Source organism: Anoplophora glabripennis, unplaced genomic scaffold (assembly GCF_000390285.2).
Source record: "Anoplophora glabripennis isolate ALB-LARVAE unplaced genomic scaffold, Agla_2.0 scaffold450, whole genome shotgun sequence".
Classification (NCBI taxonomy): domain Eukaryota; kingdom Metazoa; phylum Arthropoda; class Insecta; order Coleoptera; family Cerambycidae; genus Anoplophora; species Anoplophora glabripennis.
The window spans coordinates 311,342-338,830 of record NW_019416561.1 but is presented as its reverse complement, the minus strand read 5'-3'; the positions used below and the strand labels follow the sequence as shown (position 1 = coordinate 338,830).

General features: G+C 32.5%; 1 protein-coding gene across 6 annotated transcripts in view; it reads right to left on the bottom strand.

The window, feature by feature from the left end:
- Nucleotides 1-6,380: 6,380 nt before the first annotated feature.
- The window catches only part of LOC108911494 (hepatic leukemia factor), a 303,997-nt gene continuing 282,888 nt past the window's right edge, over nt 6,381-27,489 (bottom strand). For 4 of the 6 annotated variants that reach the window (XM_018716445.2, XM_018716446.2, XM_018716449.2 and 1 more), the window contains 4 exons: nt 24,798-24,976; nt 19,823-20,000; nt 13,607-13,860; nt 6,381-7,196 (listed from right to left, as the gene is read on the bottom strand). In XM_018716445.2, the coding sequence (XP_018571961.1) occupies nt 7,110-7,196; nt 13,607-13,860; nt 19,823-20,000; nt 24,798-24,976 (698 nt within the window). In that variant the 3' untranslated portion in view covers nt 6,381-7,109. The remainder of the gene's footprint in view (nt 7,197-13,606; nt 13,861-19,822; nt 20,001-24,797; nt 24,977-27,489) is intronic. The other 2 variants (XM_018716444.2, XM_018716448.2) reach the window with 2 other exon arrangements.

The following is a 27,489-nucleotide window of genomic DNA, read 5'->3' as shown; positions in this document are numbered from 1 at the left end:
ACATTTTTATTTATATTTGACATATCCAACATACATGTAAAATAAATGTTTTTAACATGGTACTTTTTGACTTTACATTACATTTTCGAATTTCAGGTGTTATGTTCATTTTCAAATTTTATTTGGTAAGTTAAATATTGAGATTAAAAATCGGTTTTATGTCATAAACGTAAATGGTTAGATTCTTTTACTTCCAAGAAGTAATTATACAATTTTTTCAAGATTAATTAAGTTTTATTTATACCACTACAAACAAACAAAAATTTGGGACAGTCAATTTGTATTTAATTCTAAAACTTTTCTTACTCTTGTTAGTTCAACAAAAACACGAATAACTAATAATACGTATTATAGCTGTTATTTAAAATCGTCAAAAATTCAAAAGTTGGCTATGAATTTAAACGTTATAAACGTCAAACTTGATGAGCAGGAAAAAAGTTGGAATAAGAATAATTTAATAGAAAAACAAACAACTTAAACAACAGAAATAACATACAATATGCACTGATATGTTACAGAAATTGTTCAAAATGATCACCGATTTCTATTTATTTTTCGTCGAAAATTGTCTACTTTATCTAATAACTGCTGAATGTTTCTAATGAATGTACAAGTAATAAACAAATTCTTTTATCTGCTCCCACTATTGTAAATAAAAATGGAATTGTACAGTTACTACATTTAGTAACATTTAAAAAATCTGGATAATTATTCCTCTCGCGTTTCCGGTGACTGACCGCTCCATTTCAGTCACCGGAGACTCAATACAATCTGACTGATCCATTAAAACACCATGATGCGACGTACTACTAGAATCTGAAGTTGAAGTGTCATTGTAAATAATCCTGTTGGCTGGTTATTTTTGTTACTTAAGCTGTCAGCAACATAATTTTCTGCAATTGTAGCTGATTTCCACCCACCTCTTGATTGCTAATACATCCTGTATTAGCCAGTAACGTTGCCGATGTTCTTCGGAATAAATGACCTTGTAACAAAAGCCGGGATGCTTCTTGAAAGATAGTTTGTCCATATGTTTAATATTGTCCGGAATTAAATTATAAATTTTGTAGATACAATAACTAAAAGATCTTTTAAGCATAGATGTTGTGTGTTTAGGGGGATGAAGCTTCATATTATATCTAGTCTCTTATATGTATATTATGCCTAAATACTATTTTATCATACAGATATTTTAGTGTTTTTGTTAATATAATGTTATGATATAAGGAACATCTATGTAATAAACTTTTAACTTCCATAGATACCCAGTTAATGGTCTTCAATTTGTACGACACTGACTGATGTTTAGGTAAACCAAATATGAGCCTTAAGCAACTTTTTTGCACTCGTTGAATACGATTCCTAGTAGCTACTGTAATACAAGAATTGTAAATTATGTTGCCATAATGTAAATGACTTAATACTAGAGCATTGCAAAGCATTATCTTAGTACTTTGATCCAAAAGTTACCTACCCCCATATATTAATTTAAGATTACAAATGGATCGTTTGTAGCTACAATAATGTCATCAAAATTTTTGACATTGACGTTTTCCAAAGTAAATAAGACCGTCACTACCTTCATTAGCTTGTGTTATCGGGTGCCTGAATGAGAAAATCGTTGACTTGTTCTCTTGTAAAAACGTTTGACTTTTTAGGTGTATAGCCGTCATTCTTACGTTTCAAAAATGCTCTCAGCTTGGGATATTTTGATATATCCACGTTCTCTATGAAAATAATTGACTTAATCATTGAGTACTCAACCCACAAACACGCCGGTGACTTTAGAGTTCTTGGCTTCTCCATGAAATATGCTATGACATTTCAGAAACACCACCAGTATTTTTGTTCTGGCACCATTATTTTAAATTTCTATATGCTCGTCTGTAGCGCACTTTCGACTCCTCGGGCAATAAAATTCTCAGGCAGCATTTGCTGCACTTTCTATTTGAAAATCATTAATTTAAAAATAATAATTAAAAACCAACAAAATTGCAACTTTTATGTAGCTTTGTTAATAAACACCTTAGAAATGACAAAATCCAAACAACCAAGGCGACTTTGCAAGATTTCGGATAATGTCAAAACGAATTGATTAAGAAATTTAATAAATAAAATTATCCTACTGTAGTAAATTATTGTCAATTAAATTTGATGGATAAATTAAAATTTTGAGTAGTTTATTGCATATTTTGAGTAAAATCACTGTTACAGATAATCAAATTCTCTTAATTTTTGTTAGTTTACTTTTAATTGAGTAAACACCATACTTAGTTTTAAATTTCATCGTACTTACCACTTGTAATATTACTAGCTTAATAAACTTTAATATTAATTATAAATAGTAAATTTAAGAACATTTGTATATTACATTTTATTACACAATCACCGACAACCAGATTGACCTAGTACTGAAAATCATTTTATTGTAAATATCCTAGCTGCTTACACTCTTTTTTATTTTCAAATTGCAACTGAAACCAACAATACCACGGACCTTCTGACACACCAGACAACGTTCGATTGGATACAGGGACTCATAACAGCCATAATCTTTGGGAGGAGGTTGTCATGGTGTCTGTCGACTGATATTCATTTGGTCATTCACATCTGACAGATGACCATAGCGTCAACAGGCCCTCAGATACCTTACCACGTGGAACTGAGTAAGACCCATCCATATCGTTGCCCCAAATCTTGTCAGAAGTTATCATCGCTGTAGCTTTCAATCCTATTGATATACAAGTAGAGATACCTTGTCAAACTTTCAATCTGTTACGTCTAGTGTTGTCGTGAATCGTCAACCTTGCTGTAATCTCACTGAAACCCGACTGTAGTTTCACCTGGATGCTACATATTTGAGTGTACTTGGTTTTTTTGCCAATCCCAAGCAGTTGTTTGGAATAAGTAATAAATAACTTTACAAGACACACACAAGGTAAGTTCAAAACTTGTGTGGCAATGTATACAAATGCTGACTGAACTGGCTACTACTAACACAGTCAAATTGTGTTGGGTGCCAGGACACAAAGGCATTAACGGGAAATGAAACAGTGGAGGAACTTGCTAGAAAGAGATTTTTGTGGTTATACATCCACATCCACGTTTTTTATTTGTAACGCTCATTTATTACTATTATTATATACTAGATACAAACATGGGAGTCAGGTGGGTGACGACATCCTCCATTTTGCTGATGACCAAGTAGTGTTCCCGGAGGAAGAAGAAGACCAGGGTTGTATGATTAGAAAGCTTCAAGAATAATATGAAAATACTGGATAGACAATGAACTTAAATAAATGCGAGTCGTTAATTATAGGAAGCGGCGAATGTAACAATTTACCTTTGGATAAAGGAATGTAAAGACGTCGTAAAATGTAAATACTTAGGAGTGCCTCTTCAACAAACAAGGGATGAGTAAGGATGAATGAAAGAAATAATGAATAAAGACAGAAAAGAACATAAGGAAAGAAACCAAAATGCGTATTTATAATGCTATTGTCCAGAATGTTATGTATGATATACGCTGGAGAAATATGGGGTCTAATCAAAATCAATAAAAAAAAAATTATTGGCAACAGAGATGGACTTCCTCAGAAGCTGCAGACAATCCAGACTTGAAAGAGTAAGAAATGAAATCGTTAGAAAGGATGTGAACACGGACGAAATTGAAAAGAAGCAATTTACATGGCTCGAGCATATAAAAAGAATGCTTGAAGGAAGACAGCCAATAAAATATTAGAATAGATATCGCCAGAGAGAAGAAAGAGGAGAAGACCGAGAAGAATCTGGAGAGAGAACGTTAATGAAGGGATGGAATGAAAAAATTTAGAGGAATATATGTGTTACGACAGAAGAAATTGGAAATAGGTATCGAGATCCGGCGCTACCCGTAGACAATCCATATAATAATAATTAAGTATTTACTAGATACAGTTGATGGACAGGTAGAAATCTGTACAGTTAGTTTTCTTTTCCATACCTAGATTTCTGGAAAATAAGTACATTGCTTGACTTCATTTGACAAAATTTTTTTAGAAAAAAATGTTGAAATTGTTTGAATAGACTCAATACTTTACAATACTGTAAAAATATCATGACTGTCACTTGGGCTTTAAATTTCTTAGTGTAACTAAATAAAAAAATCTACATTTACACGTCTATAAAGGAAAAACCAAAATGCATTTAATTAGGAACGTTTTCCATACCTTTTAAAAATATTTCAATATTTAATTGTCACTGTTAGTATAGAATATGGTAGAATTTCACTAATATCAGGTATCTCAAAATTTACGAAGTATTGAATTTTGCGCCATTCGTGCGTTAGTGTTGTCTACGAAAAAAAAAAACAGTGTCACTGTTGACAGTTCAAGGTTATTAAAAATAGAGTGCTACAAGAAACAACAACGTGTTTTCATTATCGAGCAATATTTTAAAAATAATGAAAATTTGATAGCTACAGTTTGCCATTTTCGGAATAGTGATTTTAATTCATCAACTATGAAGAGATTAATTGAAAAATTCAGGGAGACTAGATCAATTAATGATCTTAAACACTCAACAAGTCTTTAAACACAAAACATCGAAGCAGTTCGTGAGGGTGTTGCTGAGAGTCCAGGAATATCAATTTGTCAGTTGGGCGAGAGCTGGACATTTCGAGAAGCTCTTTACAGCGTATTTTCACGAAAGATTTGCAGCCTCATGCTTACAAAGTTCAATTCACTCAAGAACTGAAGCGTACTAACTGACCACACAGAATGAAGACAGTTTGATGAATGGATTATGGAACAAGTGGATGCTAATTTTTCGAACAAAACCATCTTCAGCGATGAGGCTCATTTTCATGTTGTTAGTTTTGTTAATCGACAAATTGTCGCATTTGAGGTTCAGGAAATCTACTAGTGAATGTTGAGAAACAAATGCATGCACGATGTCATTATTTGGTGTAAATTTTGGGCTGGAGGCATCATTGGATCATTCTTTTTCGAAAATGCGGCTGGTCAGGAAATAACAGTTAATGGTGCTCGCTATCGCGACATGATAATCCAATTTTGTATGCCTACATTGCAGGATATGGATGTAGACGTCATGTGGTTTCAACAAGACGGTGATATATACCATACAGCCCGAGAAAATTGTATTACTGCATGAATCATTTCCTGGTCGTGTAATTTCCCGTTTTCTTTGAGGTTTTTTGAAATCTAAGGTTTATGCCAAGGAGCCCATTACCACCCACGCTTTGAGGGAGGGGATTGGGCCGCATTTATGCGAAATGATTATGGAAAATTTCGACAAAAAGGTGAGTACGTGCCAGCAAAGCCGTGGAGGTTATTTACCCGATATGCAATGAAAAATTTACAATTATTAATTAAAAACCGGTGTTTTCTATCAAAATTACTTCTTGCGTATATTTTGGGATACCTTTTAGACGTTTTTTAATTTTATTTTTATTTTTTCTCTTAAGATTATGTATTTTCTGTTTTATTTAAGAATAGTTTTTAATTTATTTTCTTATGTTGAAGTGTGTAGACACTTTTTATACTATGTAGTAGGAAAATTAAACAAAAAATTATATTAGTGTAAATAAATGTCTATTTTCGCTTATTTGAAATGATCTTTCTGGTGTAAAGAGGGTGTAATTTTTTATTTTAAATACTAACCAGTACTCATTCTAAAAAAACTAGTTTCTAAATAAAACTACACTTATAACTTTATATCATTTAATGCTCACAATAGCAATTACAGTTTTTTTTAGAGTACTTTGTAATAGAACCTACTTAAGAACGCCTTTATTCCTTTCTACAATGGATTATACAACTTGTGGGGTTTATTTATGCAAAAAGAAGCTGCATAACCTATCGAATTGATAAACACTGAGGCCGTTAGGTGCACATTTTTAATGTAAAATTATGTTTAATCAATATAATGTAGTAAGATTTAACAGTAACATTTCTTAAATACGTATAAACATTTCGTTTACTGAAAATAAATTTTTGCACATCGTTCAAGTATAAAAAATCCACTGCAGTGGTAACAGATATAAAAGTTACAAATTTAAATTTTATAAGGCATGCCTTTAAGGCAATTTTTAAAGGTTATTTTAAGAACAACACCGACACTTCACTGCAGTCATTTGTAAAGGTTCTCTTAATATTATGGTAACACTGTATATTTTTTCAACATCAATCGTAATATGAAACAGCATTTTCATAATTGGTGTCAATTTCAATGTAAATTTAATTCTTATGGCCATTTCCGCTTTAAAGTTTAGATACATAGTCTCCCAAAATTAATAGCCCGGTTAAGCATCATCGTGAATATAACAAAAATAGGCCATTTATCCACGTACACGACTTGATGCCAGCTGAAATAATACACTATTTAAAATAAATATAAGAAATCTATTATTTCAAGAAATTAGACTTTTAAGTAAACTGAAATCTAAATTTAAAACAAAGTTATGTTTTAGTATAGCACATTTAAAAGCACACAAGTGCTTTCTCTTTGCCTATTCCTGTAAACTTGTGAGCACACTACGATTTTTACTAAGTTGCTTAAAAATACCACTAAATTAACTTCAACCAAAAATAGACTATATAAACATAAAAACAATCAACAAATAATTAGTCTACAAGGTATAACAGAGGTCAAACTGCCCACTTTTTTGGCAGTCCCTTTTTCTGTAGATTTTGGCCAAAAAATACTTGGGAAACTCCACACTCGGATTTATTAGGTCAATTCTAATATAGAATGTCAAGCGACCAACTGAAATTGAATTTTCTTTTAGTGTCTAGGCAACAAGAAATATCACAAACAACGTTTAACAAGTTTGGGAATAAGTTTAACATTAAATTTTGCTACGTTTCCAAGTACCTCGTGACCAAATAAATCAAAACAAAAATATGTACGTAATTTTTTCTTCTACTACAATGTAATAAACTTAACACTACATGATGACTACATAATGTGTATGTTTATATACAAATGTTTGGTTGCATCCTGAAGGAACACTTTTTATTCACTGAATTGTTTTCGAGTTGTTCAATGAGTGATTAGTGAGCGGCTGTTTTGTGTGTGAAAAGTAAGAAGAGGTCGGCTCCTTCAGCGAATTACACATCTTCGTACTTCGCCAATTTGTTTTGTAATATTAGGTTTTCTTTTTTCAGTCGTTCTAATTCTTGGCGAAGACCAACGTTCTGCAAAAGAAGAAAACAATGTTATAGCATCTAACTCGAAAAATATGCACAAAATCTAAAATGGATTATGAACAATACTAGACATTAAAGACATAAGGCAGTAGAAGAAGGGTATGAAAACTACGCTTTTGAACACTAATTCCATTATGGAGCAAGATTCCATGATTGTTTTAAATCGTCAAAATCTGAACACAATTTTGAACCGTTGGATTTAATCAGACAACGGAGCTGATCTCATTCGAACACTTTTCAATGCAATTGAAAATAATTTTGCGTACAAATTGGGATTACAGTCACATCCATTGAGTTTAGCCCGTACGACATTTTCCAATGCTACTAAACACATTCAATTAGTTTCCAACGCAATTTCAGGGATTGTTATTTCGACATGTTATATTGGATTTAAATAAAACATGTTATTTGAAATGATAAAATAGAGTTTTGCAATACGGCGAAACTTATGGCCACATGTCGCTATGAAGCGTGTTAAAAGAGAAGTTCAATCCTGAACTGTAGTCGTGAAAAAGGCTCGCAATACCTTCTTGGTCAAGAAGAATTCAAAAGAGCGTCGATTTTCTAACAGCGTATTAGGATTTCTGAAGGAGTTTGACGATTGACTTCGCTTGAAAACTTACGAGAATTAAAGATATATTGCAGAACTTTTCTAGTACTCTATGTAATACCTGGTTAGGACAAATTTGTACGTTGCTTACGATAATGATATTTGCTATCAGGTCTAGCCGTAGTCTAGACCGCTTCTGGACCCCATATCAACGCAATCCAATCACAGCACAGTTACCATTTGTCTACTTAGAAAAATATTTGAAACAACAAAATTACGAATGACGAAGATAATATGTGTGGTGCAAGTCCTGGATTTATAGTACTCTTTTTCCATTCCAGAAACAGAAAGAAAATACCTCCCCTGTGCTGATGGGACACAATTTCAATTTATAAATGGGAATATACACACCTGAAGAGATTTATTAAATTAGAAATTAGTGCAGAAATACTTCAATTGCAATTTTATAAATAATTCGCTTAAATTAATTTATAATAATTTCCATAATAAGAACCCAAGGGGCATTACTACTCAGAAAGATTTGCACTGTACCTATTCGGTTTTCATTTCAGTTTTACTCAAAGTTTTTCATAAAATGGATAGATTCAAAGTAGGTATTGAACAGTTCATCTTCAAAGAAATCACTGATGATGCCATTACAATTCGAAAGACTTTTTTCAATTCATTAAAATATATTTGTCTTTCTACGGAGTGACGGAATTAATAATTAATTACAAAAAATAGGAGAAAATAAGAGTAAGAAAAAAACGCAGCAAGTATTGATCAAAAGTATAGAATGGAGGATTTGGAATCTCAGTTAGTTTGTGAACGGAAACTAATTGCATTAAATGCATTGGAAGTAATATTTGAATTCAGCCACTTTGGGTAAAACACAACGGTTCAAAATCTTGGGACCCGTGTTATACACACAACAATAATATTTCCTAATAATTGAATAGTAAATATCTGTTTTAGGTAAATCTTTCATTTAATCTTATACTTTTTTTCTGTTTCAAACTTGGGCGAACTTTAAATTCATAATACTTATGTTATACAATTTCTATATCTTATTTGTTGTTAACTACTGTTATCTGTATGCCCATAAATTATATTACTATAATCATCCTTTAGAATTATGAAAAGCAATCTGTATACAGAATATAATTACGGTTAATTGTGAATCGAAACACGATCAAAATTTTAACTTTTAACTCAGTTTTTGTTGAGAACACATATATTTACGCTCATATCATCGCAGCAGACTCGGAATTGTGAACAAACTCAAGGAATCCATTACCTACGTCAAGGGAATTTGATAATGGCGATTCGAATCACTAATAAGAACACATTAGCCATTACCACCTATACCACAAGGCTTCGCATGTGCTGCCCTTTTATTTTTTCCAAAATAGGTTGATGTTAGGTTTGAAAGTAACATCGATGCTGTTTTGGACAAAGTGATAGGTATACAACTATCGTTACTAAAAGTGCTTATACATATAAACCACTTTTAGACAATAAAACCACATTTTGTCCAAAAGACAAATAAACTGAGTTTTGTATGGCAGATATACATATATAAACTACAAATTTTATAGTTCTTTTTGTTCTGTACGAACTGATTAATAAATAACGGATAAAAAGATTATTCTTTAGTCAAATACCGAAAATGTACTGATCAAATTAATGTGTAATGTCCAAGTTACTTTCACGTCACAAGATCAAAAAGAAGTTGTACAGTCTAAAAAATTATTGAAATTGTCTTTCTGAATATTGCTAAGCTGAAAATATCGTTAAATACTACTGAGGGGGGAAATCATGAAACTGATGTAAGAATGTAGGAACAATTCAAATGTAACTAAATTGTGGAAGGTACTTAACTTTGTACAGTTTTTTTTACATATTTTCTCTTTCATTAAATTTGCATATATTTTTTATTGTGTTACATGATTTCAAGAAATCTAATAATATAATAATATCTTAACACCTCATTATAATTGCAACGATTTAGCTAAGTCATTGAAGATGGGGGATGAGGTGGCACATCAACCAGAGCAACCTGGGAAACCTCATTAATTAGGAGGATAATCGAATGGTGTTTTGGCACAATCTATCGGGTTGATCCATACCAGCGGTATTCCATCCTATTACACCTGTGGAGTGACTGCCTACTTTCCCTTCATGAATACAACTGATATAGGTCATCCGACCACGGGACTCGTACCCACGATCCCAGCAATAACTATTTTGAAGAGTGATGCTTGAAACAGCTAAGCTACCAACAGACAAAAGATAAATAAAATAAACAATTTTCCATTTTGATTTTTACTGTTCTTCAGACAATTTCAATAATTTTTTCATCAACTTTTTTTGTTATACTTAAGGAAAGGAAATACTTTCAGATTGATGTCCATTTGAGACCTTTTTTTAGTGCATGTAACTATTTATACTTATTATACGTCACCCATATTTCATACTTATTTCATATGGCACTCTAATCTTTATCTAATTTTTATTATCCTCTCTACAATTTTTAGTGAAAACTACATCTTTATACAGTATTTAAGCAAAAATGGACCATCAGTATTTTGCACGTTGTTTTAACTAAATCAAATCAAAACCAGATTAATTTGTCAACGTGTTTTTTCTGTCATTAAGCGCGGTTTTTGGCCCAAGTGAAAAAGAGAAAATGTATGATTTTTATAGCTTTAGACCAAGCAAGTAAAAGTCAATCGATGTTAGCCTAAACGCATCCACCCCTCACCATCCACTGCCCTACATACCACCCAGTAATCGACTCATATTCAACTACTGTGACAGGTAGTAATAACGGCAGAAAAATGTCTTTTTACACATTCCTACAACCAGGCAAGCAATATTCCGTTGATTTCGGACCAAACGGATCCAATCCACATAATTCTAATCACGTCCAATTATTGTGACAGGCAGCACTGCCAGAAAACTCAAATTGATGCTCAGATAAACACAAACTGGGGCTCGGACAGGCAAGCTCAAGACTAGTAGAGTGTAATTAAACCATAGCCAGGAAAACTCAAACTGAACCCCTAACAGGCAAACTAAATCTGAACCTCGGAGAGGGAAACAATAACTGAAGCTTAAACGTGTAATTTGTATCTCAAACAGAAGTTCAGGTTGCCAAAACCAGGCTGAAGCACCGACAGCAAACTTAAACTGAAGTTAAATCAGGTAAACCCAAAATGAAGCTTGGATAGGGACACTCGAAGCTGGGACATGGAAGCTTAAGGGGTCCGTTTGGGCCATAATCATCTAAATATATCTTGTATGGTCTAGAGACGTGTAAAGAGTCATTTTTGTGACATCATTGCACAATTGCAACAATAGTTGGACTTAGGTACGGGCAGGCGGGTTGGTTCCGCTTAGCCCAAAACAAGTGAATATTCCTTGTCTGGCTCAAGGGATCTGTAAATCCACCTTCCACAAATAAGATCCACTTCTTATTTGTGGAAGGGCGAAATGGGCGGTGACTATTAGACGCCTTCATTATAGCCATCTTTCTCTATCACACGGATTTTTATGACTTTATCGCTCTCACGTAACGGCCGATGAACCATGGGGACTTTCCGAACCTGTATTGCTCAAAGTATCGTTAGAACATAAAAAACTTGTACAAACGGTGTGTGTTGGTTCTAAAACGCTGATTTATAAAACATTTTCAAAATTTAGAGTAGTTAGGAGATTTAGAGAACATTCACCTTTTTTGCAATGAAGCGGTATTTTCTATCTTCTTGCTGATGGAAAGTGTTTTTACAAAATTTTTGAGATTGTATCTTCACAAAACATAAATTTAAAAGAGTTTTCTTAAAAGTCAGGTTTAAAATCAGATCTACCAAATTGTCATCAGATCAATAATAAAATTGTTAAGATATTTATTAGGTTTCAAAATAGCTTCCAAAAAATGCCAAAAAACATCAAAAAAGCTTACAAGTAAAAGTGTGGCTGAACTTTTATTGTACAAAAATACTATTACTAGTATTAATTATCCGTTTTTGTAATGTAAACCCAATACATTTAACTGTATATTGTAGGTAAGCTTAATATAACTTGCCTAGAAAATGAAAACCAATAGTTGCTATTATTATACAGGGTGGTCGCGACGTAATGGGCCAAAATTCACAGGTAGATTCCCCAAGTAAAAATATTGCGATTTAGCCGAACTTACCTTAGTCCAAAAGTTGATAGTTAAAGAGATACAGGGTGTTAAATGTAAAATATTATTTCAGTTTTTTTAAATTTATTCCTTAACAAATGCAAATATCCTCACAAAATTTTGGGGATTGGAGTTCGTTGTGTAGAGAAACTGAAATCTGTTCACATTTTGGTTAAAGTTCATAGAGGGCGCTAGCTGCAGTAGATTGAATGTGTTAAAAACGACATAATTTTTTTGTGCTTTAAGGTATCTCATCTTTGGTTACAAATTCTTATTTTCCAACTATTTTTACACAAAAAAGGTAGACTTTATGAAAGTAGCTGTCTCGCACCGTTTCCGAGATATTTGGCTTTGAAACTTCCAATGCTAATAGTTGAAATAATTAAAATAATTTAGAAATGTCAAAAACAAGGGTTTATTTAGAATTAAAAATTGTAATGAACAGTAAAATAGTAAACATTAGTAAAAAATATGCCTTTTTGACAATAATTGCTCAAAATGTCCACCTCTAACTTCAATACATTTATCAACACGTTTATTAAAAGATTGTCTTATTTTAAAGTATAAATCCTTAATGCGAAATGACTTTGCAGCATTTAAAACCTGCTACTAAAGTTCTTCTCAAGTGTTTATAGTTTCTCCATAAACAACTGATTTCATGTAACTCCAAAAACGAAAACCTCGGCATTCTATCTCACATTTATGTACGAGTATACAATTTAATTTGTAAGCTAAGATGTGATTTTAATTAGATACGAATAATACTTAATAGAAATTAGCATACAAATGACAGTAATAAGACAAGTGGAAGACGTCAATTATTTGATTTGCGTCCAAATCCTACTTAAGAAACTTTACCACTAAATTAATAATACCTGTAGGTACTTAATTGTAATTTAATGCAACAGCATTGGAAGTTTCAAAGCCAAATATCTCGAAAACGGTGCGAGATAGCTACTTTAATAAAGTATACCTTTTTTGTGTAAAAAAAGTTGGAAAATAAGAATTTGTAACCAAAGATGAGATACCTTAAAGCACAAAAAAGTTATGTCGTTTTTAACACATTCAATCTACTGCAGCTAGCGCCCTCTATGAACTTTAACCAAAATGTGAACAGATTTCAATTCCTCTACTCAACGAACTCCAATCCCCAAAATTTTGTGAGGATATTTGCATTTGTTAAGGAATAAATTAAAAAAAACTGAAATAATATTTTACATTTAACACCCTGTATCTCTTTAACTATCAACTTTTGGACTAAGGTAAGTTCGGCTAAATCGCAATATTTTTACTTGGGGAATCTACCCATGAATTTCTACCCCTGTATATTTATCCTCCCCTATTGCACAAGTAGATTCTACATTCATTATTTAGAATCACTTTCCAAGGGAGTTATTTGCTTAAAATACTTTTGTACCTAATTTATTTTTTATAAAAGTTACTTTTAATTTGACATTGGACGCAACATGGCGGATGGGCGGGGTTTAGTCGCTATTGTCGCCACTGTCTTGTATAGAGCCACTGTCATAGTAGTTGGATGTGGATCGCTATAGGGCAATAGATGGTGGGGGCTGGGTCCGTTTGGGCTAAAATCCTTTGCTATGAATTTAGGAATTTCTTGACAATAAGGACATCAAAAAAACTGTTTGTGATACTAACCTCCTTTTCAAGGTATCCAGCTCTGAGGGCAATCTGGTTTTCCTTCATCCGACGGGCATCCCTTGATCTTTTGGCCGCTAGGTTGTTCTTCCTACGTCTCGCCCAGTACTTGTCGTCTTTAAGGTCGTCGGGGACGAACTGTTTTCGGGATTTTTTGATTAAGGGTTGCGGCTTGAGCTCCTCATCTGAAAATGCTCTCTTCCGTGGATCGAAGTCTCGACAACTCGAAGCCATAGATAACGCTTCAGAAAAAACTATATTTTAGATATTAGTATTGTGTACATACACAATAGTAATTTCTCTTTCGATGCCTTACTAAATTTCTTTGCTTTGTGTCAAAGAATATGCTCAATCTAGTAAGGATCAATTTTCCATATTTTTAGATTTAGAGAATTTGTTCACGAGAAATTCTAAATAAAAAAAAAGAAAAGAAAATAAACTTACGTACATCTATATACATCTGAATAATGTAAATAATTTGCAAGGCATGTCATTCGAATTACATTTTAAATCCTCAAATATGGCAAACTCAGAATTTCATAGTTTATTTTCTGAAGTTTAGTAAGGCTTTAATCATGTAAACTGAACTTGGTAAAAATGATAAAAATAATCACTGTGCAATGAAGATGTAAAAGTGAAAAAGGGATAAAATATAACAAAACAATGAAAGTATAATAATATTATAACTCAAATCAATACGTTTTTAGAACATCAACAAATTTTGAAAAACAGTTTCATGTATGACAGAAATCATAAAAGAAAATTTGCAAAGTTCAGTTTAGATGATATATGGTATGATTTTTTCAAAATTGTTTATTTCAAATCGAATTAAATTATTTACATTACATCTAGCAAAAGTAAAACGATTTTAAAAGCCTTTGAAGGGGGTTTAAAAATATTGAGTTCACTTTTGCTTGTTAACATAAATGTGACCTTGTATTTTGAAAACTCTTATTTACAAGTACAATAATTTCATATTTATATATTGCTATGTAGGAGTACAACAGCAATAATAATTAGCAGTCATAACTTGCAGTTATTGCAGTTTAATGCTACACGTTTATACTCGCTAACATAATTGTTAACACATGCTAGTTGTCTTAAGTTATGGCATGCTCAGGTCTTGGGATCTTAGTAGCCAATTACATTAGCAAGGTAGGGACCGACCAAATAAATTTGCTTTTCTGACTAAGGCGAGATTGAGAAAGAATGTATTCGGCTAAAAAGAATAAAACGTAGGCGATGCTACTTGAGATATCCACATTTCCCTTCTAATCTCAGATGCAAGCTTATTGACGTAGGTCTGTACCTTAATTTATAATGAAAAGTTTTCTGTTAGAATATGTTAACTTACGAGATAAATATATTTCTTAAATATATGATATAATCATTTTACTAATGTAATGTATGTATGAAATATGATTTTTTCCAATTCTCTTCAGCTATGAAAACAGTGTCTTGATGACTAGAATAATTATCAGTTATAATTAAAACTATATGAAGATCATTGCCACGTGACAATATAATAATAAATTATATTAAAAAAATCAACTTCCACTAATTGATCAAATAATAAAGAAAAAATATTAAGCATAGATTCATATAACTAAATGCAGATGAATATTATTTTGGAATTTTGGAAGTTAGTTACAAAAACATATCACTATTTGTTTCCTTTAGTCAAAAATGGAAAAATTATTAAATAAGATATCCTTGACTTAGATGTGTTGTATAAACCCAACATTTGCTATTTTAAATAAAATTCATGATTTTAGTGATATTGCTCTAATACTTGATCACAATTTAAATATAATTTGACATGAATGAATTTTCCTTTAAGTCATTAAATAAGCAAAGCAACATGAAGTGCAGTATTTTTAAGCCATGCGACACTTGTGAAAACTTAGTTAAAAAATACCAAATAAATACATTCTCTAAGTTATAAACATATAGTATAGTCTTTCCGATCTCAATCGAAGAACCAAGAGGTTGGCAGTATGTACCAGGTTCGGTCGCTGACGCAGCAACTCGGCATTGAAATATTTGAAAAACTTGTTCCCATTTTTAGTTAGCCATACCTGTATACAGGTTTAGTCGCCCAGTTGAAGAGTGAGCGCGTGGGCAAACGCTGCCACACTGGGCCACCTGACCATAAATTCGGTTGTCAACAAATGGACTAGCAGTGCAGTGCAGCGATGCGGAATTTAGCATGATTTAGGTAATTTTAATTTATTACAGGCACCTTATATTAATAATTCATATTACAATTGCGAAAGAGAGATATTTTGTTTACTAATGTTATCACAACACGGCATTTTGGAGACTATTTGAAAATTTACCATCAATATAATAAAATTGTTTGAGGACATAAATAATCAAAATATATTGTTGGTCAAATGAACATAATTTTCTACACATTATATACAAATTATTATAATTTTTTACCTTTAGCAGAAAACTTTTTTAGGAACGCCTATGAATCTCATTAAATTTTATTGCTAGATGTTTTTATACATGTTGAGAAAGACATACAGTATATTTATTTTACCTAGTATCTATTTTTTATGTTTAATATTAACTATTTTACCAGTTGGTTTTTAAATTAATATAAAGATATATTTTAATACATGATTTTGATGTATGTGTACGCTATTCTCTACCTATATCTATACTGTCCAAGATTGTTATATGACATACTATGTATAACGAGACTAGGAAAACACAGTGAAGCACTTAAATCTGTAATTGTCCTGAGGATGTCACGATAAGTGACGAAACGTCGACAATTGAGAAAATTTGCTGTTTTTCTTTGAAATTTGGCCTCTAATCTTCCCACTATTGACAACAAACTGAATAAAAATAAGGCTACCAATATCATTAGTTNACAATAATTCCATATTTATATATTGCTATGTAGGAGTACAACAGCAATAATAATTAGCAGTCATAACTTGCAGTTATTGCAGTTTAATGCTACACGTTTATACTTGCTAACATAATTGTTAACATATGCTAGTTGTCTTAAGTTATGGCATGCTCAGGTCTTGGGATCTTAGTAGCCAATTACATTAGCAAGGTGGGGACCGACCAAATAAATTTGCTTTTCTGACTAAGGCGAGATTGAGAAAGAATGTATTCGGCTAAAAAGAATAAAACGTAGGCGATGCTACTTGAGATATCCACATTTCCCTTCTAATCTCAGATGCAAGCTTATTGACGTAGGTCTGTACCTTAATTTATAATGAAAAGTTTTCTGTTAGAATATGTTAACTTACGAGATAAATATATTTCTTAAATATATGATATAATCATTTTACTAATGTAATGTATGTATGAAATATGATTTTTTCCAATTCTCTTCAGCTATGAAAACAGTGTCTTGATGACTAGAATAATTATCAGTTATAATTAAAACTATATGAAGATCATTGCCACGTGACAATATAATAATAAATTATATTAAAAAAATCAACTTCCACTAATTGATCAAATAATAAAGAAAAAATATTAAGCATAGATTCATATAACTAAATGCAGATGAATATTATTTTGAACTTTTGGTACTTAGTTACAAAACATATGACAATCACTATTTGTTTCCTCTAGTCAAAATGGAAAAATTATTAAATAGACAACCCTGACTTAGATGTGTTATATAAACGCAACATTTGCTATTTTAAATAAAATTCATGATTTTAGTGATATTGCTCTAATACTTGATCACAATTTAAATATAATTTGACATGAATGAATTTTCCTTTAAGTCTTAAAATAAGCAAAGCAGCATGAAGTGCAGTATTTTTAAGCCATGCGACACTTGTGAAAACTAAAAAATATCCAATAAATACATTCTAAGTTTTAAACATATAGTATAGTCTTTCCGATCTCAACTGAAGAACCAAGAGTTTGGCAGTATGCACCAGGTTCGGTCGCTGACGAAGCAACTCGGCATTGAAATATTTGAAAAACTTGTGCCCATTCTTATTTAGCCATACCCGTATACAGGTTTAGTCGCCCAGTTGAAGAGTGAGCGCGTTGGCAAACGCGGCACAAACGCTGCCGCACTGGGCCACATGGCCATAAATTCGGTTGTCGACAAATGGCCTAACAGTGCAGTGCAGCAATGCGGAATTTGGTGCGATTCAGGTAATTTTAATTTATTGTAGGCACCTTCTATTAATCATTCATATTACAATTGCGAAAGAGGGATATTTTGTTTACTAGTATTATCACAACACTGCATTTGGGAGACTATTTGAAAATTTACCATCAATATAATAAAATGGTTTGAGGACATAAATAATTAAAATATATTGTTGGTCAAATGAACATAATAACAGAAATTTTCTACACATATTCTACTGTATACAAATTATTATAATTTTTTAACTTTAGCAGAAAAATTTTTTAGGAACGCCTATGAATGTCATTAAATTTTATTGCTAGACGTTTTTATACATGTTCAATTGACTTCGGAAAGACATACAGTATATTTATTTTACCTAGTATCTATTTTTATGTTTAATATTAACTATTTTACCAGTTGGTTTTTAAATTAATATAAAGAGAGACGTACATTAACAAATTTTAATATTGAACTCAAGTAATTTGAAAATGCAGTAAATTTTGTAGAAGGTGCAAATTTTTGGGGTCAAAATAAGACAACTTAAGTAAACTTGCCTCTATCCAAGTTTACTTCTATTAGTCGATAAGGGCGGGAAAGAATTGTTTTTTTTTTCTCAAATAAAACTTTAACCGATTTAAATAAACTGGTAAATAAATTGGTCACTTGTTGACATAGTAACCAAGTAATTGCGTTTACAGTACTGTAAAAAATACTTCCACTCATAAGAAAAGATTTTCATAAATATTTTTAATCGGGTCTTACGACTTCAGTTCTTGTCTTATTACAGAGATATGTGACTGTCATGACAAATGATTATCATTTTCAGTAACATATAATTCAGTTAAAAAGAATCTCCCATTTCAGATTACCCTTATTGCACAAATTATGTAGTTTTTGTCGAAATCATCATCATCGAAATTTAACAAAGTNCTCTAGAACATATACGTTAATTATTCTGTGACAGACTACTACTACTAACAACGAAGAAAACAAAGTTATTTTGTGCGTCGTGGTCGGGCCACGTGTGAAATCAACGACGCCAAACGGATGGTGGAAGCACCTGTGCACAATCCCGGAATCCCGCAATCCACAACGGGATCCGCATATTTAAAAATTGGTGCGGGATCTCGCTATTTCGGGATCCTGGTATACCGGGATTGCAAGCCCTATTCTTGTCTTATTACAGAGATATATGACTGCCATGACAAATGATCATCATATTCAGTAACATATAATTCAGTTAAAAAAATCCCCCATTTCAGATTACTTTTATTGCACAAATTATGCAGTTTTTATCGAAATCATCATCATCGAAATTTTTAACAAAATTGAAAACTTACGGAATGGGAAAAATATAACATGAACGATTTTTTTTTTTGGGTAAATTGTGTTTTACGTTACTAAAATTGGTGATCATTTTCAATAATTTTCATCAAAAAAGGTTTAATTTCGATTTTTCTTGACAAATCAAATTTATATCATATTTGTATCCTACACAAATTTGGAGGGAAAGGTATTTTTCTGAATGTTGTAAACGCGGTTACTTCGGTGAAGTGATATTTATCTATGAACAGGAAGTAGCATACCAAATTTTATTTAAACGAGGCAAATCATTTTAGAGTTATTTGGAAAAAAAATCACAGAGATGAGTTTAATTAAATCGTTTTTATTTTACCACAAAAATTTGTTTGATTTTTTACTTATCTTCTGAATAGCCAATTTTAAGAACTTTGTATCGTACACTGTACGAATTCCTTTTAGTTTTGAAGATTTTCTTTTATTTTAAACGGTATTTGATTACCCAAAGAATTTTGGGTAATTTTGGTAATTTTGGGTTGATTCATCTGTGCAAAAACATTTCATTTTTTTTAATTTGAAGCAAAGCAGAATTGTAGAAGCTAGATTACGTTAAAAAACACATTTCGTTACAAACAGACATTAAGTAGTTACAACAGTTAAAATTAAACATAACACAACTATTGATATGACAAATATTCAAAGACTATAATTATATAAATTCATATTTTCTTTGGTAAATGATTTGATAAATTCAAGATCACATCTACCAGCCAAAAAATCAGCATACTCACTTGAGTCGGCAGGTGATGGGGGGTTCATGGTGTCCGGACTCATACAGTCGCTCGGACTAGGAGATCTTTCTCTTTTTGGCAGAGCTTGGGAACTACCCAGGTTACCCAGGGATCCGTGTGACCCCAACCCGTCCATCGATACACCGTTTTCCGATAAGAACTCATCCAGGTCCACATACTATAATTTTAACAAACAAATGTGCATTAAATTTAAGTAAATATTTACAAAATTACAGAAAAATAAGATCATTCCAGACTGCCTTCTTTCAAGAAAACTACCTAAGCAATATTCCTCCAATAGTACTTATATTGTATTAAAGGGTATTTTACTAGGTTTCAATTACAATTTCGTTTCAAGATTATGATTTTGGTTACAAATGTATGGGATGTACTTCTTAAAAATATATAGCAATATGTTTGCACCGGTATTTAAAACAACATTTATAACCAAAAATATTTTTAAAATATGGACCATTATATGACACCTGATGCCTCAATATATCAGTTAGAAATAAAGACCAAAAAATGTAAACTATCAAACTAAATTATTCTTACAAAAATATTATGAAATTATACTCCGAATTGGAGCCTGTAGGATGCATATGTAAATATTTATCTTTCCAGTTATTTTTATTTATTTTTATAAATTACTGTTTATTATAACGAGCGTTCAAATAAAAACGTGGTCGAAGTTGGCTCTGACCTATTGGACGTAGGGATTAGCTTATAGCGACCAACTTAACCTCATTTCTCAATGAGCTGTATAGCAGCTGTCAGTTTCAATAACGTTAATGACTATATAACTTTATTTTAAAGAATAATCGTGAAAACAATAACAAACAATTAAAGGAGCTGCGGAAAGTGTCCCCCTCCTTGTTATAACAATAAATTAAAGCAGCTGCTGAAAGTGTCCCCCTCCTTGTTCCAAGCACTTTTCACACCTGTTCCTCAAAGAATTAAAGACATTTTCTAAGATGCTCGGAGTATTGTTAATTTCACGAATCTAGTCTATAAGTCGAGCCTGCAGATGGTTTAAATCAGGAATAGGAAGTTCAAAAATAGTGTTTTTAAGGTAAGGCCACAAAAAGAAATCACACGGCGTAATATCACATGAACTCGGTGGAAATTCATGTTCAGCATTGAGACTTATTAGTCGATTTTGGAAAACTTCCCTCAACATATTCATCGTCTCGCCTGCCGTATGTGCCCTTGCGCCATCCTGTTGAAAGTAAAAGTTTGTAATTTCGTTTTCTTCCAGCTGGTTAACAGAAGGAGCGATAATTTCTTCTCTATACCTTTGCGCAGTAAGAGTACCATTAAAAAAATAGGTCCATAAATCCTCCTTCGATTGAGAGCACACCAAACTCCAATTTTTTGAGCGTGTAGAGGGCCCTCGACAAAAAAGTTATCTGGTTTTTCAGAAGACCACATTCTCATATTCTGTGAGTTTACGTAACCACTTAAATGAAACCAGGCTTCATCAGAAAAAAGGTGATATTATGAAGTTCACCGTAGTTGTTTAAAAACCATTAACAAAATACAGCCCGTCGCGGAAAATCAACTTCATGAAGTTCTTGCTGACAAGTTAAACGATAGGAGAACAAACGCAAATCTTTTTTTAACACTGTGTGGCAGGTACCGACTGATACTCCCACCATTTGTGATAAAACACGTACAGAAGTTCTTGGCGCATTTTCCATTATTTGTTGGACATTTTCTTTTAATTCTTCAGTTCCGCTTTTTAGGTCGGCCGCTTCCTTCTTTTCTTGTTACACTGCCCGTTTCACGAAAAACATTAACACAACGCTGAACTGCACTTTGAAAAATTTTGTACTCAACAACGCCGGGAAATTGATTTTGAAATTCTGTGAAACATTCCTCAATGGAATACTTCCATATTCCATCAATCTTGCGTCCATTTCTAAAGTAGAACTCTATGATAAACACTTTTTGTTCTTGAGAAAACACCATTTTAAACGCTTTTTAAAACGAAAATATTCAAATTGATAGCGGCGATATAGTGCTTTGACATATGACGTTTAAGTTCATTTGCTATACGCTACGCCCTACGTCCAAATTTTCAGAACCAACTTGACCACGTTTTTATTTGAACGCTCGTTATAACGTTAGCCAATTTCTTTCACATGAAACAACTGAGTCATAAACAAGATTTTTCATCTTTTTCTTCAAATGTGATTCATATCCTCTCCATTGCAATCACACCAATTATTCCAACATTTCAATAATAATCGCCTATAAAAGGGTACTATTTAAATCCTGGAAATATTTGACCCATGAGTTGATTTATTAATATTTCTGCAACATTACTCAACAGTGCCAAAAATATCTTGTTATAAGGAGCTTATCTCTTAATTGACAATAATCCAATAATCAATGATTGAAGAAGTTTTATAATCAAAAACTGGCATGGTCATAGGAAATGTAGATTCATTTCTTACCACTTTTTAATTAGTACCATTTGGTGGAAAATACAGTAAATTGGAAAAAGAGGAGCAAGACCTAATAATCATCAAAATAGAGTCGATTGCAATTATTTGGGTAGGTGTAGTGGCAGTGGTTTTGTTAAAAGAACCGAAAGAAAAAATATTGGATATGAACAAATAAATGGCGAAAGTTGAAAAATACAGTACCAGTTCGCATGCTTCAAGCACATTTTAGCTTGTTCGGGTTCTGAAGATGACTCAACCATTTGAAAGATAAAATTTGAATGTTAATTCATTTAAAGTTCATCGTTGATCTATTGGATAAATGTTGATCAACTGAACTGAAACAGAGTTTCTCACTACCAGTTTTATTCAACTTTTATTGATCAACTTATTTCGAGCAACAAAAAACAGGTGCATGAAACAAAGAACTTTATGTGATAAATGTGACAAAAATGTGATAAAATGTGACAAAATACATATATAGCTCTGTGAGAGGGCATAATGCGAAAAAATGAAGACGAAAGTCCACATGACTGACGTTATATTCCATATTAGGATTAGGTAAATAATTATATTATTGATTTTTGGTAGGTACACGCAATTGTTTCTTCTGAAGTTTTGACAAGTACACAATAGCAAAATACATTTTATTGTTTTTTTTAAAGGTAAAATAAATAAATTTTATAAGAAAAAAATAATTAAATTTAAGAAAGATGTGATTCTGCATTTTTATCAAGAATACTATTACATATTGGTTTGGCGGTAAAATTGAGTAATACAATAAAAAAATAATAACAAATAAAGTGGGGTTTCCTAACTTAATAATACTTATTTGAAAAATATATTTTATTTGAATAACATGTTTAGAATTTATTTATAATACTGCAAATATTTTAATAAAAATTTTGAACTTTTTTAGATACGGAAAAATTTAAATATAGCTCGCATCTGATGTTATTATAGGAGTAGGTACCTATATGTTTGAATTATTTTAAAAACAGTTTCTCCCAATTTTTAACTGGTATGTGGTCCTTATTGTTACATGAGAGGTAAATTTATATTTTGCAATACAAGGTGATTCAAAACTTATTCAAAAAAAATTTGGAAATAGACGCGGCATGGGAAATGGTATCAATATCGTAAAAAAATTTTGTAAAATTATAAGTAATTTCCCAGAAAATAATTATTGAAGTTGTAGTACTCAACCATTACATAGCTGGACAACTGTAGTCTCATTCGTAATACGCGTGGAGAGCCACGTGGCCTCAACGACTCCGAATACTGGAATCAGATTTTACAGTCGTCGTTGCCAGTGTTTACAATAGTTTTTTTAGTAGTTAGAGTCAAAAATGGCTTGCGTGTATAGCAACGCGGAGTTGATGGATATCGTCATATGTCTGAGATTTACTTCAGTTGATTTGAAACAGATGGCGCACGAGTAAAAGTTAATTAATTTATGTATGAACGGTTTTTCAGGAACAGCACTTACGGTTACTTTGACATACCTAACTTAGTTTTGAATCGGTGAGCATAATTATTTTATACAGGGTGATTCCGAACTTATCTAAAAAAACTGTGGATGTACAGAGGACTCTTACAAAATAAATACAAGTTTGTTAAGAAAAAAATCAAAAAAGGCTGTTCGAAAATGATTTAAAAATACACTTCTGCACGGTAGTGGAAACTGGTCCACTGTAAAACCTGACCTCGCACAATACGACCAGCATGGCGGCAAAGTGTGATAAAAACGAACAAGCTGCTTTTGCCGCTATTATTATGATTTAATAAAATTATTTTGTGATTTTAATTAATAAAATAATTTGACATAGGTACCTCATATTACAACAACTGTTCAAAATTTTGTCCATCGACGTGTAAACACATTTGGGTCCGTCTTATTCAGTTTCTACGAACTAACACAAATGTTGTCTTGCCTCACCATAACACAAATGCTTCACCATAATACAAATAATGTTGTCTTGCTTCACCATAAATTAAAACGATATCCACCAACTCAGAGTTGCTATACACGTAAGCCGTTTTTGACACTAACTACAAAAACACTGTTGTAAACACCATCGCAACGACAATTGTAAAATCGGATTTCAGTATTCGGAGTCGCTGGGACCACGTTGCAATCCACGCGTAATGCGAATGACGCTAGAGACAACAGTTGTCCTGCTATGTAATGGTTGAAAGTGCTATAACTTCAACAATTTTTTTCTCGGAAAGGATTTTACAAAAAATTTTTTTACGTTGTTCACCCCATTACTCATTCCGTATCTATTCCCAAATTTTTTTGAATAAGTTGTGAGTCACCCTGTATATTTATAAACTAGTTACCCACAAAATATTTAGTTAATTTTACTTTATTAGCTTTGTTCCTTTGTTTAATGCCTTGAGCAAAATCTTAATTTTCTCTTTCACCCTTTTGGGTAACGTTGGAATAAAATGGGTCTGTTTTCTGTTACTTTTAGATAAGAAGCAAGCAATAAAAAATACTTGATTTCTAGTCATAAATAAATCACCTTAAGGTCAGTTTCGTAAGTCTTGTCCCAAAGGTTTGGTCCGAGGAAAGCTGTTTGTGCCTCAACTGTATTCCACAGTTCTCCATCATCTTTACTCTTGTCGTCTCCTAGTATGCTCCCAGCTAAATCCTTGATGGTTGAGTGGCCATGACTATGCGGATGAGCCGGTTTACTGTTTCCTGAAAGAAAATTATCAAGTCAGTTTTGAATGCTCATAAATATTCAGTGATGCGAAGAAGCAAACTGGTTTCTCTTTTAAAACTGGAATTGATTTAAATGAAATTATGTATCCTCCAAGGAAACGTCAGGGAAATGCAGATTGGAAGAATATACATCATCTGATGTATCTTCTTTAAAGAAACTTATTTCTAAATCGATTTTCTGATTACACATAATGTTGTTGGAAGTTGTAAGTATGTGGAATTTTGACGAACACAGCTCACCACATACTACTGTATTGCAGTGAAAAACCACAAATATATGCAGAGCAGATGAATGCAGTTTTAGCAACAACACTCAACAAAGGATCTAGGAAAATCCTGTATGAAATGAAAGAATTACTGTCCGGTTAGCAACAGTAATAATCATTATGACATTTATTTCAAAGAAATGATATTAAATACGAAATTATAGGAAGCACACATTCTACTACAGTTTGAACAATTTTAGTGTTTTTGAGTTAGCCTAAAATGATTTTTGTTTTCAAATCAGTTCAGTGGTTCTCTATGCCTAAAAAAGTCTTACATTTAACTTAAATTTATTAATGAAAGAATAAATCTTTACATTTTTAACATGTGTTTATAAAAGTTTACTAAGTAGTGCTGATCTCGTATCGTCTTATGTCTAAAACTACAAAAATTACCAGGATCGAATTTTTGCAAACCTCTATTCTCATTATGTGCTATCAGAAGTCGATAATATGCTTAAATAATGACGACATAACACGTGTTTTTAATATCCAGAGCAGTCAGAGTATTGGCGATGGTTTACTTATTAAATAAAATACCTACCCATCGAACCAAAGCCCTAATAGGTTTTTTAATATAAGTACAACATAAATTATAAACGTCTTTAAATTATAAATGAGAAAAATAGCTGATAATAATTTATAGATATGTTTCATTTACGTTGTTTCGTAGTTAACATTTATCAGTTCTCAAAATTTCTTGGTATCAGATTTAATTGCTATCTCACCACTGCCGACATATTTATTACATGCAATTTTCTTTTTACATATTTAAAAGTGCAATTCTGTTCGGGGTTTAGTTCCCTTCAGATGGAATGCAATGGGATCAGTTACAGATTTATCGGATGAACCAAGTACTCTCTGGATTTTTTGTCAACTGCAAACATTGTAACTAACTAACTAACTTTCCTCTTCCTCCTCTAACTGATCCATTTTAAAGAGACAACTAGAAAGTTCGGCAGTTTTGACAATTCTGACGTTTCTACCGCGGTGACAGTTTGTGTCAAAATATTCTTAATTTCGTCTTAATATTTGACCTAATAAAAGTTTAGGGCGATATAGAAGAGAGAGAACGTTGCGACGCGTCATCGGAAAAGCGTACCGATAGCGGAAAGGGGACGTCGCCGGGTCGCGGGAGCTGCCCGTACGTGAAGAGAAAAGTTCCGGCTTCGTCTCGGAACATAGCGCGGATGCCGGTCGTATCCATAAAGGAAAATATGACGCCGCGCCGCGAAAATAGCGTTTTGGGCGAAATAATCGCGGCTTAACGAAAATATTGGGGTTTCACGAGAGAAAAAGCCTTTAGTATTTTAAATCGACACTCAAAACGTCCGTCGGTAGGCGTTCCTGTCGGATTTTGTCTCTCTCCCACAGCGAAAATTTGCCGTTTTCGTCGAGGAGTCCCGGGAAAACGAAAATTTACCTAGGGAAACGCAGAGAAGCCTCCACCGAAATACCCATACGACACAAAGGACGCGAAAAAAGCCTTTGGTATTAAAATGGCCATTTTTCGAGATCCATGTGGGAGTGAAAACCACCTGCAGCAATTAATAAATCGGAATTTTCAGTTTCTTTAATTACGCGAGGGTAATCCCAAAAAAAAGGTCTCTAGAGCGGTGATGCCATAGAGAAACTTTCCGCGTGGCAGTTTCCTATTTTGAAAGAACATTTGGCCGGAAGATACTTCAGCGACAATGGTGAGTGAAGGAATCGATCCAACTCTTCCTCAATGACATATCGGAGAGCTATGGGTATATAAAAACTACCCCAGCTCTAACAAACCTTTCTAAAACACTAGGAGGTCTTATTTTTGGAATTACCCTCGTACAATGAAGGGCAACTTAAAGTCCCCACTAGTTGGCTCGCTCTCATTCTCTCGCGCCCCACCACAAATAGTTAGGTATGTTTCGGACTGGGAGTGTTGTTTGCAAATATACACCGTGGCACCAAAAACTGTAGTATTCAATAGGGTGAATAATAATTAATCCGATAACAGTTGCATTTGATATTTTAAAATATATTATTTTATTAATAATATGTTAATATTTCCTAGTTAGTTAAATAAGAATATTGAATTTTTTCTTTTAAATAAAATATTAAAAACTATTTACTTTTTTAATTATTGTTCGCAACATTCAATACCTGCATATTTAAAGTTTTTTTTCCATTACTAGGGATATTCATACAGGGCGGGCCAATAGTGATAATATTATTCCTATTCCATAC